Source organism: Corvus moneduloides, chromosome 2 (genome assembly GCF_009650955.1).
Source record: "Corvus moneduloides isolate bCorMon1 chromosome 2, bCorMon1.pri, whole genome shotgun sequence".
NCBI classification, from domain to species: domain Eukaryota; kingdom Metazoa; phylum Chordata; class Aves; order Passeriformes; family Corvidae; genus Corvus; species Corvus moneduloides.
The window spans coordinates 97410433-97429876 of NC_045477.1; the positions used below are offsets into that span (position 1 = coordinate 97410433).

At 40.9% G+C, this 19444-nt stretch overlaps 2 protein-coding genes across 4 annotated transcripts in view; one reads left to right on the forward strand and one right to left on the reverse strand.

Annotated features, from left to right (window-relative positions):
• CUL4A (cullin 4A) overlaps positions 1-6052 on the reverse strand; it is a 35962-nt gene extending 29910 nt beyond the window's left edge. For all 3 annotated transcript variants that reach the window (XR_004238421.1, XR_004238422.1, XM_032100506.1), the window contains exons 1-3: positions 5857-6052; positions 5211-5326; positions 1835-1938 (exon numbers count right to left, since the gene is read on the reverse strand). Coding sequence is in view for 1 of the 3 variants with exons in the window: in XM_032100506.1 (XP_031956397.1) it covers positions 1835-1938; positions 5211-5326; positions 5857-6022 (386 nt within the window). In the remaining 2 variants the exon portion in view is untranslated. The remainder of the gene's footprint in view (positions 1-1834; positions 1939-5210; positions 5327-5856) is intronic.
• A 930-nt stretch (positions 6053-6982) lies between these two features.
• Positions 6983-19439, forward strand: PCID2 (PCI domain containing 2). Its single transcript, XM_032100509.1, has 14 exons — positions 6983-7147; positions 8670-8759; positions 9342-9415; positions 10108-10173; positions 10681-10722; positions 11206-11260; positions 12869-12972; positions 13620-13695; positions 13814-13955; positions 15022-15122; positions 17174-17247; positions 17412-17537; positions 17750-17873; positions 18846-19439. Exons 1-14 carry the CDS (start codon positions 7112-7114, stop codon positions 18936-18938), a joined length of 1203 nt encoding a protein of 400 aa, XP_031956400.1. The 5' UTR covers positions 6983-7111; the 3' UTR covers positions 18939-19439.
• The last annotated feature ends 5 nt before the right edge of the window (positions 19440-19444 follow it).

Sequence of the window (19444 nt, forward strand, 5' to 3'; positions counted from 1 at the left end):
GGCTGTACTGTGTAACCTTAATATAGATTTAAACAAGAAATCCCACCAGCATCAAACATGTATTTGTCACCAACTGAGGTGAGAGGGATGGAAAGGTTTTGTTTGTTTAATGAGTTCACACTGTGCACAACAGGAGTGACCCTAATCTCTTAAAAGCAGTTACAGTTCTAAATAATCCTCAACAAATCCAAATACCACTCTTTTCATATACATCTCCAGGTCACCCTAAGTAATCTACAGAATTTTCTTCATTACACAACAGATCCAACTGTTACTTACAAATAACAGAATTCTCATGTATCTCACAAGTAAATCTAAATGAGGCTTTACTCTCCTCTCCCGCACATTTATCATCTCCAACTCATTCTGGCCAAATCTGATTAATCTGATCTCATGTCCTTGGGATACAAAGTGGTACACCTGTAAAACACTAAATTTTCAACTCTCCAATCCACCATCACCCTATCAAGATGGCAAGGTGAAAGCAAAGTTTGAAAACACTAGTTTTAAACCATTATTTTCATAACATCATGTAAAGTCTGAAAAAGCATGCAAAAGATGGCTGTACACTGCTTTAAAGAAGACTAAGATTTGGTTCTCAAAGACCAGGTATGCTTACAACTGCTGTACTAATGTGCTATGTAGAAGCCAGATGTCTTAAATGGGACTCAAAAAAAAAAACCAAAACCATACCAAACCCCCAACAAAAACCAAAACCGCACAGCCCAAAACCATGCTGGTGCTACATAACATTAAAAACCCCAAATTATTCTGAGTGTAGGCACCTACCTGGAGAATGCAGTGAACCAAGAAACTGAGTGTCACAATCCACAGCACATTTAAAGCATTCACCTGGAAAGGAGGTTCTTTATTGGCCCTAGCTCTCGCTTCTTTCTACATTATCCTGTCATTTTCTGCCAATAAAATCCATACAGAGAGCTGGGAAACAATGCCAGCAGCCACAGTGCTATAATATCTGTTTAATATGGCACTCTTCATCCAGCACCTGCTTGCTAAGGCACTTTCCAGGAATATGCGGACAGCAAGGTGGACATAGACTATTCATCTGCTGCTCCAGCAAGCACAACCCCACGGCTACTACACAAAAGACACCTATCATATAAAGCACCTTCTCAGCATGCAAAGCTTGACTGGATTCAGGAAAACAGGGCTGGCTACAGCCAGGTGTCCACAGAAGATCTACAGGCACTTCTGTGACCCATTCAGAGAGAAGTCCAGCAATGTAACTTCAGTAAACCATGGGGAAATTTACCATAAAACTTCATCTTTCTATGCATCCCAAGACAGTCAAATGATCTCCTCAACTCAGAGCTCTCTCCCAAGAGCCTCCCAAGGTACACATAATATACCTGAAGGCTTTTTGATTGCCTCTGAGACACATCACTGTTGACCAGTAGTTATTTTTGGTCAAACAGGTGCACTATGTTTGAAAATTTTTTTACTGTTGTTGACAATCACCATGATTTTTTTTTTAAGCTATTGCTGCCATAAGCATCTCCACTACTCACCCATCACAGAAATTAACACCTGCTGAGAAATCTCATAGTGATATTGACATTTCCTACATTATGTGTAAAATTTGCATCCCTATTAAAATGATATATAAATTCTTATTAGCATGCTAGACATCAATACACAAAAATTATTCACCCAGATGACTAAAGTTGCCTGTGACTGATTTAAAAACATAAGTGGTCAAAAAACCTCTTTAACACATTGACAATTACTGGTGTAATTTTTGCAAAGTGTTGTTTTAAAAAATAATGATTAAAACTAACCATTCTAACCACTTCTGTGCATCACAAAAGGATATTCTCTAAACTGAAGGATTTGTGCCTTCACATGTTCTTCACAGACTTGTCGCAACTGCTTGTACAGTGTAGCAGAGACTTTGTAGGAACAGAGATTTTCAACAGCCTAAAAACCAAAAAAGGATTATGAATGAGAAAAAAACCTTAAATTTTTGTGTTTGTGCAATTAAGGCTGACAACAAAGGAAAAAAAAAATCAGCATTATATGGTCAAGCTGTGCACAAAACCAAAACATCAAAATAAAGTTATGTAGAAAAATTAAGACTTCAGGAGTCCTTTTTGATTTTGATCCCTTCTTATTCTGCTAGATTTTGTGTACAAACAAGATCCACCATCACAATCTGGGTCATATTTCTGATGTGCTGTTAAACACTACCAGAATTCTGCCTCCCTCAATACTGCTCAGCAGTAGAACTCCTCCGAAAGGTCCATTCTGTACATCCTTCAGTATGCACACGTGCTTTTTTGGGGCAGGAACACAATCATACCAAATATTTTAATTTCTTAGTAACTTTAAGGTAGACATTTCAACCAGTCTGTCTAAATGGTGAGTACAGCTACTTTCCTGCCTTTTTATCAACTTACTTCTTCCCAAGCATTGCCACTGATTCATGCAATGATGCTAAGGTACATAAACTGAGAGGAAAAAATAATTAAGAAAAATCCCAAACAATAACAAAAAAACCCCCCAAACCAACCCCAGACTAACCATTACATAAAAAGACTTGAACTGATTTATTGGGAGCTCATAGGATTTAGTTTTTATCCTTAGTTAACTAAGGAGACCAATTCTGCCCAAAACCAAATGTTCTGGTGGTCACTATATTAATATCAACTGCCTTTATATTATGAGGCAATACTGCCAAGAGATTTAAAGCACTGCCAAGGATTTAAAGCACTATGTCACCTGGGCAACTAAAACTGACCCAAGAATGTTTTCCTCTGCTCCAGAGGATTCTAACTTACTTAACCTAATTTTATTTCACTGCACATAAAAATGGCCTCCACAATTTTGATACAACATTAAAGCATACAATCAAACAAACAAAATTATAACACAGTGCCTATGTTTTTCATCTGGTCTTAAAAAAGGTAAGTAAAATAGTAACTTACAACAAACAGTATTCAGACAATCACTTTGCAGATAGTTTGTTATGTTACCTCAAACACAGCCACTCCTATCCACGCATACAAATATAAATCTAGTCAGGACTCTCATAATTTTTTCCTTCACTGCTCTACTGTCTTTCCTTTGCTACTACACTGTCCTGTTCTACGTTCTCCACAAGGGCAGCACTGCCCCATTTCAGGTTATTTAGGACCTCGTTGAAAAGGTAATTTTCTTCTTCCATTACTTTTATCACTCACTCCTCATTCGGCAATTCTTTGTACTGCCCCACTTTCTCTATCCCATCAAGTATAAGCTACTTCTATCAAAATCTGTGCCATCTACCACCAATCCCAGACATCATTTCTATTTTAGTCACAAAAAATTGGCTGCCACCCTCCCATTGCTCACTGACTACATCTCTGCCAAGCACCTTCATGCCTTATTCCGTGCTGCCACCAGTGCCTGGAAAGGAGTATCCTTCAGGCTTCCCACACAGCCTCATCATTGTTCTTCAGTTTCTTCTCAGCCACTGTGCCAAATTAAATAAATAAATCAGAAGGTTCAACTGCAGGCTGCTACACCAGCCCGCTCAGTGTACTGAACTCTAGCAGGCCTCGCACTTCCTCCCATAATGTCAGACAAAGACTCAAAAAATCAACAAAAAGGCCTGATAATAAGAACTGATGCACCCAGAGATATTTTCCCCTGTGGATAACTCGGTGCTCATCAACAGGCAGTTAAAATGATCTGTAAACACAGATCAGGTTTCCAATGGATGCTGAACCTCATCTCTTATTCCTCCAGCAGGAGAGTAGTACCTGTCTATGCACAGGCACACTGAGCACCACCACCCACCATGCAGAAATCCTCCTGATTCACTGTGTTACAGACTATCCGACCAACCTTGCACAGTTTTTACAAATAAGCAGACAAAGAGAAAAAGCAAGAAGTACAGTTCTCCCTTCACAGTTTATCTGAAATCTCTCTCCTCTTCTGCCAAAACTCAAGTGTGTACCCTAGTGATTTCATAGCCATATTACTATAATCTCATTTCTGAACCTCTGAAAACAAGTTAGGTAACACTCAAAGCATCTGTGTTTTTTTTTTTGCTAGACATGAAAAAGCAGGGTTTTTCAAATGCTGAATTTAAAACAATAAAACACATTATGTCATTCAAATGCTGCAAGTATTAGTAGATTAATATATTACAAGTTTTCTATTTAAAGGAAATCATTATATTAAGTCAATATACATTTACATAGCCAGCCATTTTAGACCCATATATTACATACCCTAGCTAAAGAGACAAGTATAGTCAGTTCTGAAATCCATCCTGATTTTCTTGAACATGGACTCAGCATGGACTACCAGCCTTCTCCTTTCTCACAGTCTGCCCTTTGCACCTCAAGTAAACATTTAGAAAATTTTAGGTGTGCATAATAATGTTTTCAGTCCTGATCTGGCAAGGACATCAATCTGCAGATCAAATGCCTGCACCTACAGAAAACTCATAACTAACTTATGCTATGTAGCACATCATTAATTTTTTATAACATGATCACTGTAAAATGTTACTACTTCAGTTAAATACCTGAAAGCACACATATCTAAATTAACTTAGAACTAAACCACATATAATTGGAGAAAGTAGAGAGAAATGGCTCAGGACTCCCATCTCTCTTTTGCCCTCCGTAGCCCCTGCTCCAGTAGTGCAGGTGTACCAGAAATTCTTTTTCACCACTTGAATAGAAAAATTAAGATCCTGATTGTAATGAAAATGCAATAGTAATCTGAAATGTGGGTAAGGTGACAGTCTGTTGCCTGCTCAATCAAGATTCTTTTTTAATTCCTCAAAAGGTATAGAAGTGTAATGTTATGATCTAACAACATCAAATACTTCAACATTACTATTTACAAGAGACCATAGCATGTACAAAAATAATCATAAAAGATATAACTTCTTAACCCCGTTAGAGCAACATCCTGTTTTCAGCATGTTGAGTGGGCAGAGTATTGAAGATACTAAGACTTAGATCTCAGCCCTGCCCAGGAATAGCTTTTTGTGCCACCCAACATAAACTGCTTTTTCATAGGCCCAGATCCTGGTAGCTCTCCAAGGAACTGATACGTAAAACTGCAAACTGCCTAGAAACAGAGTATGTTGCGAAGTATTCGATCAGCTTTTAACAAATCAAAATACATTATGTTGTACGTTGCCAAAGCAGTTTATTTGCAAAAAAATGAAACCAAAACCCTATGTGGCTTACCTGGTAGAGCTCTTCAAGGTTGTATTTAATAGAAATACTACTCTGTATTGCTCCCACCGCTTCATGAAGTTTCTGCCAGGTGTCCTGAGTATAATTATCCGGTAATTTGGGTCTTTCTGTGAAGTAAGACACAGGAAGTTTAAAAACAGCCACCCAACGGGACTCTGCAGCAATCTCTCTCTCCCTGCTGCTCCATCAAGTTCTGCCAAGCCACTCTGCGCTTAGCCATGTAACTCTGGCACACTCAGAGGGGTCACTAATTCCACCCGAGCTTTTGCACGACGCGTTTCACCCCCCGGCTGCTGTGTTTGACACCCGTGTTACTTTTAGCGAGGCAACCTGGCTTTAATCAGCGTTAATACTAAGGTGGCTTTCTGCCCGCTCCCTACGGGCGCTGCCCCCGCGCACGGAGCCCCACGCGTGTCCCCGGGAGCCCTTACACGGCCAGGGTGCCGGCAGCGTTATCAGCCCGGCGGCGTTATCAGCCCGCCAGCAGCCGCCCCTCGCCGCGATACGGCGGCGGGGCGGGTGACAGCGGCGGGGCCCGGCCGCGGGCAAGGGGCGGGGAGCGGCCGGGGCCGCTGTAAACAAAGATCGGCCCGGGTGCACCTGCCAGGACAGAGGGCCCGGGCTGCCCCGTACCCACCTCTGAAGTTCTTGATCACGAGTTTCTTGGAGGAGGCGGTCGCGCCTCCGCCTCCTCCTCCCGCGGCGCGGGTGGCGGTGGCGGCCAGCGAGGCGGGCTTGGTGAGCCCGTTCGTGTGTCCCACTAAGGCCGACAAGTGCGGCTTCTTCTGCGGCTCGTCCGCCATCTCCGCCCCGGGCGCCGTGTCCGGCCGGGGCAACGCGCTGGGCTGGGCCGTGCCTGGGCCTGCTGGTCCCCGCCTCCGCTCCCCTCCTCCTCCTCCGCCGCCACCACCCAGCCGCCCTCCCCCACTGCCCGCGGGCAGCTGCCAAGTGCCGCTGGGCCGGGAGGCACCGATAGCCGCCCGCCCGCCTCCGCCCGCCCCGGCGGCCGGCTCGGGTGCGGGCCCGGGTTCGAGTCCCAGGTCCGGGCGGCTCGCGGCGCTCGGGCAGCGCCAGCCCCGCTCACAAGATGGCTCTCGGGCCGGGGCAGCCTCCCGCGGCCGGCAGCAGCCCCGGTGTCCCCCACTTGCCCCGTCTCTGCTGGTACCCGCCGAAGGGCGGCCAGAGCCGAAGCCAAGGAGCCAGCCCCGCTTCCCGACCAGAAAAGCCACGAGCCCGAGGCCACCCGCGCCCTGCTCACCGGCACCCCCCAAACCCAACCGAGCCCAGCCTGCACGAGCATGGAACGTGTCCTTGTCTCACACATCTCCCTAGCGTGCGTGAGCGCCTTTAGGCGTCAACCTGTTCGGGAGTTTAATGCTCGATTCAACTTTTTCGACCCAAGTTCACCGAGACCCCTCTCCAGCGCTCCCCGAGGGCAGAGCACATAGAGAGAAGGGAGGGGAGGCAGGCGTCCAGCACTCTCCCGAGAAAATTCCTGGGCCACTCCGCCACTGGGTTCTTGCCACAGGGTGGCTGTGCCGCCCGCCTCCTTTACAAGCCAAAGGCTTAACGGGCAGCGACACCCGCCACAACGGACCGGCACCCCCAACTGCGGGCCGCGCCTCAGCGCACGCGGCTTACCGCTGACGCGCGCCCTCTGCCCCGCCCATCGCTCACTCCCATTGGCTACCCGAGGTAAGCCACGCCCCCAGCCCGCGGTGGGCGGGGCAGAGGCGACGCGGACCCGGTTGGCGGCTGTCACGTGACTCTCGGGGCTGTTCCCGCCGCCGTCGGATGCGCCGGGATCCGGAAACGCTGAGGGAGTTCCGGGAGTGCCGGGGCTCGCAGGGCGGGACGGGTGTGGGGCTCCCGCCTCATCTCCTTACCCTTTAATGGCGCACATCACCATAAATCAGTACTTGCAGCAAGTAAGCAAGATTTTTTATTAATTTTTTTTTTATTAATCTGTGGGCCTTGTTTGAGTATGCGCGTGTGTTTTTTGCTGTAAATATGCTGCCTTGGTTAAGAGTTACAGCAACGTAGGATAAGTGATGTGGTGGGAAAATATGTTTCTTCAGCGTGTGTGAAGCACACCGTCTGAGTGCCAAGGATGTACACCTGGAATGCCTGAAAAGTGTGGAGGTTTCTGAGAAAACTTATCTGTAAGAGCCTCCACGGAAGGTTGTGTGTGTGTCCAGGAACAAGGGCAGCTCAGGGATTCGAGAAATACAGGGGTCTGAGATGTCCAGAAGTGCGGACACACACTTTGACATGGAGGGTGGAGGGGCAGGAGCGGAGCCCCGGGCACACCGGCTGGACGGAGCTGCCAGTGACAAGCTTTTCGTGTGTCCACTCTGGAGGGTTCTTGCTGCACCATCGTAATCTCATCACTGTTACCATCTTACTCACTTCATCTGGCATCAGTTAAGCCAATTAAGAGAAGGCACAAGAAGGGAGTAATTGTTTGGGTTTTAGTCTCCAAAAATGGGGCATCTGAGATCTCCTAGGATAGCTGTCTGCTCTAAAAAGTCCACGTCTTGTTCGGTTGACAGTCCATTGAACATTTAATATGAAAAACTATCTACAAACATCAAATTATCTTTTCTTTTTCCTGCAATAAAAACTAAACACAAATTTCTGAAGAAGTTTAAGCAGTTGATTTTCCATCTTTTGTTGCTGTTTTAGTCTATGGCGTTTTTTCCCATTTGGTATGAGCTTTCCATACATCAAAAAGATTTTTTTTTTCATATTGGCACACAAAAATATGACAAATAAAGCACAAGCAGTGGGAAAGAAACTCTTAAGAAGCAATACCTAAAGCTACTTCAAGTGAAGAAATTTCCACCTTGATTCACAATAATCTGTCCAGGCAGACTATTTTTAACAAAGAGTTATCTTTAGCAGGAAGCAGAATTAAACCATTCTCCCACAGAATATAATATTTACAGTCTTAGCAGGTTTCAAAAACATTCTATGTTTTTGATGATATAAGACTATCAATCTGATAGCAGACATTGCCTTTGAAGTGATATCTACATGTTAAATCTTCATTTTAAATGTCCTTGTTTTAAAGCATTACTCAAAGATTGTGCCTTCACATACATGTTTGATGCCTATAGCTCCAACTGGAATTTTAGAAAGCTTCAAATCTGGCTGTTGGCTGCTGTTTTACAATCCTAAACCCATGTACATACGTATGTTTGCATCCTACAAATAAGGATAAAACCACAATGGTGTTCTCTCTACCTTCTCCCTGAGACCTTTTTGAAAAACAGGTGTATTGGAAATACAAAATTATTTATTCAGTTTTAAACCTTTAAAATCTCACATTTGATTTGATGTTAATATATATGAACAGTGGTAACTAGATGGTGCCTTCTGTAGTTGTATAAATATGTTGTGTGCCTGTTACTGGGTTTTATTCTGTAATGTGACTGGTTACTTTGGTAGGTACAAGAAGCCATTGAGACCAGAGACGGAACATTTTGTGCAGAATTAGTATCATTTAAACATCCACATGTTGCAAACCCAAGGCTACAGGTGAGAATCTGGTTTTTGACCTTTTGTTTTACTTTCAGTTTTCCTAGTTCTGTGTGTGGGTTCCTTTCCATTGGAGAGGAACCTCAGAAATCTGTTTCACAGGCCGAGGCAGGATCCCCTTGTAGGTTTGCTTCCCTTTTCTTCTTACAAGGATACTATATATAATTTTTGTTTTCTGGTTGGCTCTTTGTGTTCCACTTTGAATTGTTTTCTGGATAAATACAGTTTTGAATGTCCTTTCTGACCAGGTCTGCATTAGTTACTAGCATAGCACAGTGGAAGGCACTATGGAGGAAAAAGCAGTGAGTAGTAAGGACCTGGTGTTTGTGTGTTTTGGATGCTTTTATTTAAGGCTGGCTCTGTTCAGGTTCTGGAGACAGAATGCACACTAGCAATTCATTACTCTGGACATGATTGTTAATGTAATTTAAGTTCTGGGAGGTGCATACTAGATGATCTCCAGAGGTCCCTTCCAACCCTAACAAATCCGTGAGAAATGCCATGACAAAATATGCATATGATGTTCTGTTTCTGGTGCATTGGATGTTCCTTTAATGTTTTATTGCTTTATTGTACACTTAGCTTCCATCTCCAGAGGAGAAGTGTCAACAAGTTTTGGAATCACCATATGATGAAATGTTTGCAGCCCACTTAAGGTAAAGATGGGCCCGGAATGTAAAGTCAGTTGTGAGGTGTAGAGCAGGGATGGGGAAGCATATCCTTAAGTTTACTTGCCTGTTTTAAAGGGCTTACACCTGAAAACTTGGTATTTATTACTCTTACAAATAATGTTAGGATTGCGGAAAATAAAGATTTATTTTTCCTCTCCACCTAAAGTTTGCTCTATGTACCTGGCTGTCATCTGTGTATGGCCATCAGCACAGCTTTGGCATCAGTGCCTGCTGTTTCCCTTGCTCTGCCTACTAGCTACACAAGAATTTAGAGTGAAATAAGTAAGGGAAATAAATATTTTTTAAAGGGAATTATAATCATAAAAGTACTCTTAAGAGAGCTTAGCATCTAAGCAAATCTGTGAGGTTTTACTTAATAATTTTCTGCACCTAGTCTTTTTCAACGATCTTGGATTTTTTTAGTTTCATCTTGATGACAGTTTCAACAAGCATTAGCTTATACAAAATAAATACCTACTGTTCTCTAGGATCTGTTTTCTACAATTATCAAGCTTAGTGCTCTATTAAAATACTTGTGCTAGTTTTCTAGGAATGTTTCTAATCATATTTCTTTGTGCCTTAAATAAACTGTAAAACTTCATGCCTGGTAGGACACAAAAATAAATATTTGGTTTATGTATATTTTCTGATGCACTAATGCATCTTTTGTTTGACAGGTGTACTTATGCTGTTGCAAACCATGACTTCATAGAAGCATACAAATGCCAAACAGTTATTGTCCAATATCCTTTTCCATAAATCTTGTATATTGTTTTCAGATTAAGTTCTTGTAGACTAGATTCTCTTTATGGTTTTTAAAAACCTAATAGAATGTGGTCTGCTTCCAAATACACTTCAGCTGTTCAGGTTTCTGAGCAAGGAAATGCAGATACACTCCTCTTCCAGCTTTCTGTAGGGCTAAGAAGGAATTTGGCACTTGTCTCTAAACTAGAAAATTAATTTCTCCCAGAACATAGGAGAGTCTCAAATCATTATAATACCTTGCAGTTTGTACTTGGCTAGAGGGGAAGATAAAGAAGCTTCTATCTTATCTCTGGCCAGTGTTTCTTGCTGCTGCTGCCACTCAAAGTGGCTGTGCTCACCTTCTTCCATACTGCAACTCAACTCCTCAACTTCTTGATGGTTTTTTGTTTTCTCATCTTTCATGAAGTCATATATGGTACCATTGAACAGCTATTTCTCAAATCTGTGCTTCATTTCATGGCATTTTAAATTTTCCTAAACAATACATCTTTCCTGCGAGCATTTCAGGCGCATAAAGAAGAAAATTGGTGAGTATATCATAGAAAGCTGCTACAAAATAGACTCATCTTTTCCTAGTATAATACCGTAGTAGTGAAACTAAAATTATACCTATAGTTTTTATTTATCCCCAGTGATGCTAAAATCAAGCCTAATTGGCTTTGTTGCCTGGTTGAGTTTTTATGTCCCAAAGTGTGAAAACTAAATGTCGGAGCTTAATTAAGTGCAGTGGTCCCTGTGTAAATACATGAAGGATTTGTTTGAAGAGAAGTGGTATTTTATTAAATCCACAGTAAAAAAGACTTTAGAAATAGTTATTGTAGTGTAGGATTTCTGAAATGCTGAGATCTTGAAGACCTGTCCTTTTAAGTGCATCCTTCTTTATTTAAAGTTAACATATACTTTCCTAATTGTATGACCAACTAGCAAAAAAAAGATAAATTGCTTGTTTCTCATGTGTTACATATTGCTTGATTTGCACCTACTAAGTATACTATGGTTTTCTTTTCCAGGGCCTTACCTATTATGTATTCTGTAGCCCTTGATCTTCGAATTTTTGCTAATAATGTAAGTAGATCTGATTAACAACCTCATTACTTTTGTCTGTTTGGTATTTCCACAATAGAAATATTTTTAGACTTTATTACACAGCCTAATTTTGCTCAGTTCTCTTTAACTCATTGTTTAGGATTTTGTTGACACACTAAATTCATCCAGTTCTGTTGAAAAATTAGTTGCTCAGTCTGCCCACCTCCCATTTGCAGATGGAACTAGAGGGGTTCTGAGGACCTGAATGCAACTCCCAGCAGTTGCTTAGAATTTATGAAGGGATAAGTATTTTCTTTATTGAGTAGCACATGGCTTAAGTCGCTATTTCCATGTTATCCCAAGGATTTGGTGGAAATTGGAGGTATCACGGACAACCAAGCTGATCTAACCATTCAATACATCTGAAGAGGGAAGTTTCTGCTCCCCTTTTCCAAATATTTGCACCACTTTTGATGCTCTTTGGAGCCTTTGGTGAGCCCGTACAACTGCTGACGTGCAAATAATCCCCAAATTTACATTATTTTTCTCAGATCCCTATACAAGCTACTTCAATTCACCAGCCTATTGAGAACTGCTAGGCCAAGGCAAGTGGCAGAGTTGTTCCTAGTCACTTTACCTGAAGAGTTGAAGCTGGAGTTCAAGTTAGGTTAGAGTTTGACAATATCCAGTATTTTCAGCGTTCATCCCCTCGTCACTCTCTGGTGCCCACTTACCCACAAAACCACACATGTGGAATGCTGGCACAGGGAGTATTTTTCATGTGTGTGACTGCTCTGTAACAAGTCTCAATTCTCAGTCTGAATGAGGGAAATCTGTATCTCTGAGATGCATGAGAAAGGGAATTGTTGAATCAGTCAGTGCTGGAAGTGTTTGAACTCTGTCTTCTAACCTTAGTGTATTCAGAGGATTTGGATGCAGAGAAGACTTCTGCAGCAGGATGCATTTCCATTTCTTTTTTTCACATTTCAGCTAGTGAGAATGCAAACACTGTAATAACACGTTCTAGAAAGCATGTAATAAATATCTACTTGATATATTTTTTCTGTTGAAGTTCTGCATTAATCAGTGCATGGATCTTTCCCATATGTTGACACCTGAATTCTTTTTTTCTCTTGCTGTAACATATGTTTTATCTTTCTTCTGGAAGTCTCAAGTCCCAGCAGTGTGTCTTATTACTGGAAAGTATTGAATATGGGTTAGAAATAAAATCTAGTATTTGTGGCTGTGGAGAAAAACTAAGTTATAAATGCTAAGACTCAAACTCCATAATTTTTGCAGGCTCTTGGTCTTTTTACGCTTGAGTTGAAGTGTTAATGCTCCAATTCAGGTATTAAACCTGAATTTAGGTTTCTGAGACCTGCATTAAGCTGAGTGATACCAAAGGCAATAGTGATCAGTGCTGTTTTCAAAGGACTGTCCTTCTGTATGTTGGGCTTGGTACATGTCCAGGAGCCTCTCTGAGTGTTTTGTTCTGTGAGTTTGACTGCCTTCTAGATTTGGGAGATAGCAGCCATGGCTGATGTCTTGCTATAATACTTTATAAAATGCTGTGTTAAAGAACTAAACTTTGCAGCCTAGTAAACCATGTTGTAGAATTGCATATTGTTTCTTGCTGTGTAATGCTAGGCAGATCAACAGCTTGTGAAGAAAGGGAAAAGCAAAGTTGGTGACATGTTGGAAAAAGCAGCAGAACTGCTGATGGGCTGCTTTCGAGTCTGTGCCAGTGACACGTAAGTGAAAGATCCTCTATTGAGCTTGCACTGTTAAATTGTTAAGAACTTAATGAACTTTGCTTTAGATTTTCCAGCTTACTTAGACCATATATGGGTCTTTGAATGAACACTTCTGTGGCTTGTCTTCTTATTTATAGTCTGTTCTCTCTTGACTATTAACTACAGAGGAAGAGCCCTCACTTCAGGTTGAGCATTCCTAGCAGGTATTTTTGGGAGGGACTGATTATGTGTCTGCTTCTCAGGAAAGATGATTAATGCTTCTGTGCTCTGTTAGTTGTGAAGTTTGCTCCATTAGAATTAGATGGAAAAGAGGTGACTGGTTCCCAGTGCTAGCAATTTTAACACTTCGGAAGTGGAAAAAGTGGTTTTTTTCTGGTGTTTCTTTCACCTTGAGTATTATAAGCCACCACTGTGCTTGTGTATGTGTTATCTGCAGACTGGAGTGAGGACCCTGATGCAGATGAATAATATTTTGCATGACATCTTTTCATTACGTTGAGAAAATATATAGCAGTGCTACACCTGTGTTTACCCTAAAAATGCTATGGAGTGAATATCTATGGAATGAATTTACTGTAAGGAAAAAGTCATTATTTTCTTACAATGTTCAGTACTAGCAGGTTTTTTCTTTTTTCTTGTGACAGTCGAGCAGGCATCGAAGACTCCAAAAAGTGGGGCATGTTGTTTCTCGTGAATCAGCTGTTTAAAATTTATTTTAAGGTAGGGTGCAAGTCTGGTAAGCTGTGTTTTGTACTTCATATTCTAAGTCAAACCCACCCTGCTTGTATATGATACTGTCTATCTACACTCTGATTAAAATGCAATTTTTTTTTAACAGATCAACAAGCTCCATCTCTGTAAGCCCTTAATAAGAGCAATTGACAGCTCAAATCTGAAGGATGAGTATAGCATGGCACAGAGAGTTACATACAAATACTATGTTGGACGCAAGGCCATGTTTGACAGTGACTTTAAGCAAGGTACTGTGTGCCAGTAAGACACGTTTAAAATCTTGCTGCTTGGCCTGAAACCTGGCTGAAGGTGTGTGTTTGTGTGACTCAAAGTGTGAGTAGCAGGTGCAGTTGTAATTGCATTGAGCAAAGGAAGATTCATGCTGAAAGGTCCAAAACCCACAGGCTGACACAAAACAGGGATGACATTACATGACACTTTTAATTGTAGTATATGCCCAGCTTTAAAATATTTGTGTCAGTGAAGTTCCCTGCAGTCTTATGCATTGTGTGTGTGCATTACAAAATGTATAAGCATCCAAAACAATAGGTTTGTAAAAGTTTCACAGAGGATCCTTCAACTCTTCAGGTTGCTGTGTGCCACGTAGGAAATCTTCAGCAAACTGTAATGTAGAATTAGTTTCTTGAGGGATTGATTTTGGAAGATGTAGAAACTGCATTTCCCAGACTTCTAATAGATTTCACTAACAGAAATGCATCTAGAGCTAAGGTGCACAGCTTCATCACTAACTGAAATCCCTGACCAACATCTATTCTGGTGCTGGTTCTGTTACTTCAAACAGTGTGTTCTGCCTGTCAGGCTTATCATTTTTTCTCCATCAGTGGAAGCTGCTGAGAGATCTTCATGCTATATGCTGTGTGGTCTTACTGGCACGTTTCTGCAGCTCAGGTGATGTGTGCATTGCATTCAGCTTTCATCTCTTGAAGAACCTAATCTGAATTTAGGAAATAGAGTGTATTACCAGCACTTTTTGAGATTTTCTGCTTCTGTAATAGGAGCACAATACTATTACTGAAATGAGCTGAAAACTCCGGTATTACTTGTAACTGTAATGTCTGACATCAAGACCTTGACAAGTTTTCTTTGACTTTCTGAAAGAGAACTTATCTTTTTGGTAATACTTTGTATTTTGTGTGAATCTCCAATTTTCCTTTATGTGTTTTGAGTAGTATGATGCTTTTTTATACAATTTCAAATGTCATGTGTTCAAGCTGGAGATGGATATTGAGCACAGAATTTGGGTTACAGCTTTAATCCGTTTTTGTTGTTGATTCATGTTACTTGTGTTTGCAGCTGAAGAGTATCTGTCATTTGCCTTTGAGCACTGTCACCGATCAAGCCAGAAGAACAAAAGAATGATTTTGATCTACCTGCTGCCGGTAAAAATGTTGTTGGTGAGTAGATACTACTTTCCTAGATAAGGGGAAGGGGTTACACATGCAGATAGTAAAACTGATGCTCAGTATTTTCTTGATTTTTCCTTACTGGAATTCAGAGGCTATTTTACCCCTGTAAGAGCCAGCATATGCACACCTTGTTGTGGGAGGGCAAAAAGTGTTGTCATTTATAGCAACACAGAAAGGGAAAAAACACAGCCAAATGAGAAAAGTCCACCTCAAACAAAACCAACCCATCCCTCCTTTCCCCCTGCCTTTCTCCCACGCCTTCTAAGGGTGCAACCTGATCTTACTATAATAAAGATGTATTTGAATTCTTTGGTGAAGCACTCAACAGTGTAACTTCTGTCTTACAGCAGAGTGCCTCTCTGCTGATCAACTGCACACAAAAGTCAGGGAAGATGCAGATTCACTAGAACAAATTTGTCTGCTTCTTTCACCTGGTGGAAGAAAGAAGGATGTGCAAACAGATGGCTAAGGACTGTTGAGAGGGGTTTGCCACAGCTGCAGCCTGTCTTTGGGTTTTCTATTTGTATCTCATGCATTTTCCCATTTGAGGCATCTCAGAAGGGTCATGAGGCAGAGCGTTTTGGTTTTGAAAAAATCAGTGAAGACTTGTTACTATTTTATCATTTCGTATTTCTGTTAAAAGAATTAAGCACATCTGTTTCTTGTTCCTGTCCATTCCCATGTGCTGTGCTAACATTTGTGTATCCCTGAATTAGTGGATTATGCTGAGTACTAATTCATTGTAACTGAGGGGACAGGAACTAGATTTTAGAGTTTCCTGTTCTGGCCCTGTTACCAAAATTACCCGTGGAGAATGCTGTTATGACCGGCCTCTACTGAGTTGCCATTTTCCACCTTCCCCCTGACCTGTTTGTGACCTCCCTGCCTTTTCCATTCAGTGCTCCCTTTCCAGTCCCTTGCTATGCCAAGTGGGTAAAGGGGCAGTATAGTGAGTACGATAATTGGCTTCTGTTTTCCTTTTTTAATTTGTTGACTTTCTTAGTGGTTGTTTTCAGATCAATTGTGGTAGGGTTGATAAAGGAAAACTTACTAATAGTCTTCCTAAAAACTTTGTTCCAGTCCTGACTGGCTGCCTTAAACTGGTGTGTCTTTTAGTGCCTAGAATTACTGTGGCTTTTCTGAACCAGTTTTAGTGTACAAGAGGCATTAGAGAAACTAGATAAAGGTCGTTGTATTTACAGTTGCTTTTTTAAAATCAGAGTCCAAACATTAACACTAACTTCAAACTGTACTAAAATAGCTTGTATATTGTTTTTTTGTTCCTAACAGCTCTCAGTAAACCTGCTCAGTTCTGCTCTCAGCTAATCCTCCATTCAGGAAAGGAGTTAGCAACAGCATAGCATGATGTAACTGAAGTCTGACCAAGTCAATGTGCATTCTGATCTTTGCTGTGCAGGGGATGAAAAACAACGTTTCTTCTTGATTCTGTAGATGCTTCAATCTTACCTGATCTAACAATAAGAATTAATTTTGTTTCTTTAAATTTAACCTTTCTCTCTTTTTTTGGAGGGGAGGGGCATGGTGGTGGTGTTTGTTTTTTGAGAGCACATTTTTATTTCTGCATGGAGGCATAGAAAAGAAAAGATCTGTTACAGACTGAGATAGCACTTGACAGGGCTGAGGTACTGCTTGTATTCCTGTGGAAATGCTTGGGATTCCCACGGTTCTTCTGTTTGTAGATTAGATCATACAGCCATGACATAAAATTCCAATCTGCCAAGGCCTCATGTCACAGGATCTTGATTCTACAAGTTTGATAGCTGCTCCCTAACGTTAAGTATTAATAGTCCCTAAATCATGATAAATCAGTAGTTACTGTGAGTTCTGCTATGAGGTGTTCGAGAGGGACAAGGAGGTTGTCTTACAAATAACTTTTATTCACTTCTTATTCTGTAGCACAAAAAAGTGGTTAAATACTCCTCTTTTTCTCTTAACAATTTTTTTTTATAGCTTAGCAGATTCTATTTAAAATGCATTTGACTTTACCCTGGAAAACTTGGACACCATTTATTTTTCAGGGCCATATGCCAACAGTTCAGCTCTTAAAAAAGTATGACCTTATGCAGTTTGCTGAAGTAACAAAGTCTGTGAGGTACGATGCTTGTTTTGCTGCTTTGTGTTCAAAAAATATTAAGTAAAAAGTGTTTCTTTGGGGTGGTTGAGGAAGGCAGGGGAGGCATATTCCTACCAAGTCAGGTAATTTTTTTTCTCATTGGGGTAAGACCTTCTCATTTTTTCTTTTCTTTATCCTTGCAGTGAAGGAAATCTTCTCCTACTGAATGATGCTCTGACAAAGCATGAGACCTTCTTTATTCGATGTGGAATCTTTCTTATCCTTGAGAAGCTGAAAATCATCACATACAGGAATCTCTTCAAGAAAGTGTAAGCATAAGAAAAACCTACACTTTTGCAAAAGCAGATTTAATATGGTTTCACCTGGGACTGGGGTAGAATTGTATATGCTCCTTAATTGTCTCTGAGAGAGCTGACTTCCTGTTAAGGTAAATTTATTGTAGACAGGCCATTTTTCTAAGAAACAGAATTTTTAAATTATTATTTCTCAATAACACTTCTTTTCCTGTTGTTTCTTTCAGATATTTACTACTCAAAACCCATCAGCTATCTCTAGATGCTTTTCTGATTGCTCTGAAGTTCATGCAAGTAGATGATGTTGATATTGATGAAGTCCAGTGTATTTTAGCTAACCTTATATATTTGGTACGTGTTGACCACTCATTGTCTGGTGCTTCCAGACTTCCAACAGTAAAAAATACTAGATAGAGAATAAAAGTTTATGACAAAAAACACATCAGTAGTCCCAGGTTTTCATGTGGTTTTTTTGAGGGACTTGTCCTCAAAGGGAAATATTTTCATTTGCCCTGAGGACTTCCTCTAGTTCTTGCAGGAATCAGTTAAAATTGAAGTTGAATTTCACATTATGATTTCAATACTGACATATCTATATATGCATAAACATTGATTTAAAAATACAAACCTTTTAAGTGGCACCAAAAAGATTTGTTCTGCATTTGAAGTAGGAGACTCTTGATCTTCCCAAATTAGAAAAAAATAGAGCCAGATTTCTTTGGTTTTGTTCCACATTTGTCTTTTACTCTGAAAGAATCTCAACTACTTATGAACAGATAAAAGCTTGAAATCTAAATATTTGTATTAAGTCAGGTTTTGAAGCATCATTGCAGTGTCAGCCAGAAAGTTAACCACTTCTCTGTTTCTGAAACATTATTTGGTGTGGTCTAGGTCACTGGGAGATTTCTTTCACTGTTACAACACCATGTCTGAAAAGGAAGTACTATGTCATTTAGTTTATTAGTTATGGATACTAATTAATTAAAATCCTCATTTTAAAATGAACAAGAGTGAATTTAGAAACACTTCTGTAGAGCTCTGTCTCTTCAAGGCAGTGTAAGCAGATGCATAGGGGGCCCTGGCAAGCAGCTCTGTGTCTGACAGCACCTTTAGTATACAAACGTGATGGTGGCTCCAACTTTCTGCTTACTCTCTAAGACCCACTTATATAAATTGGACCATCATGGATATTTAAGTACAGTAGTGCAGTGGTGATTGAGCATACACAGCTTTGCTGTGGTTAGCTTGTAGGTGTTTGCTTGGGTTGTGGGGACTGTGTTACCAGCTCCAAGTACTAACACCGCCTTTTTCTCCTTCTGCCAGGGTCACATTAAAGGCTACATATCCCATCAGCATCAGAAGCTTGTGGTCAGCAAGCAGAACCCATTTCCTCCATTGTCAACAGTGTGTTGTTGAGTATTGCATCTTAGCTATTCAAGTACTCTTCAGATACTCGGCTTGCCCAGTGGAACTGCTCCCTGTCACCCCAAAAACACTGTAAATGACCTGGTTCTTGTCCAGGACTGAAATACCAGGAACTGTTTGTGGCTCCTTTCCCAGAATGACCAAGGCTGCCAGTGTTACAAAGTGCATTGAGATGAAATGCTGACTTTTAAATGGTAGTTTCCACAGGCTTTCTAGATCATTCAAAGTACTTCATGAAGAAATAAAGCAAAGCATTCCAAATTCCTTCTGAACTACTTAAAAGCATTTATAAAGTACTTTGTGTTACTATTTCTGTGTTTATCTTTCAGGAAGAAGTATCAGCCTTTGTTACTTGTGTTAATCCATTCTTCAGAATGGAAATAATGGGTTTTTTTATGGTTTCCAATTTTTTTTAAGTCTCAGTAATCTTGCTGGTATTAAATACTCTCTTCAAACTTTCTCTAAAGCCTAGAGAAGTGTTTGACACCAAAAGCTTT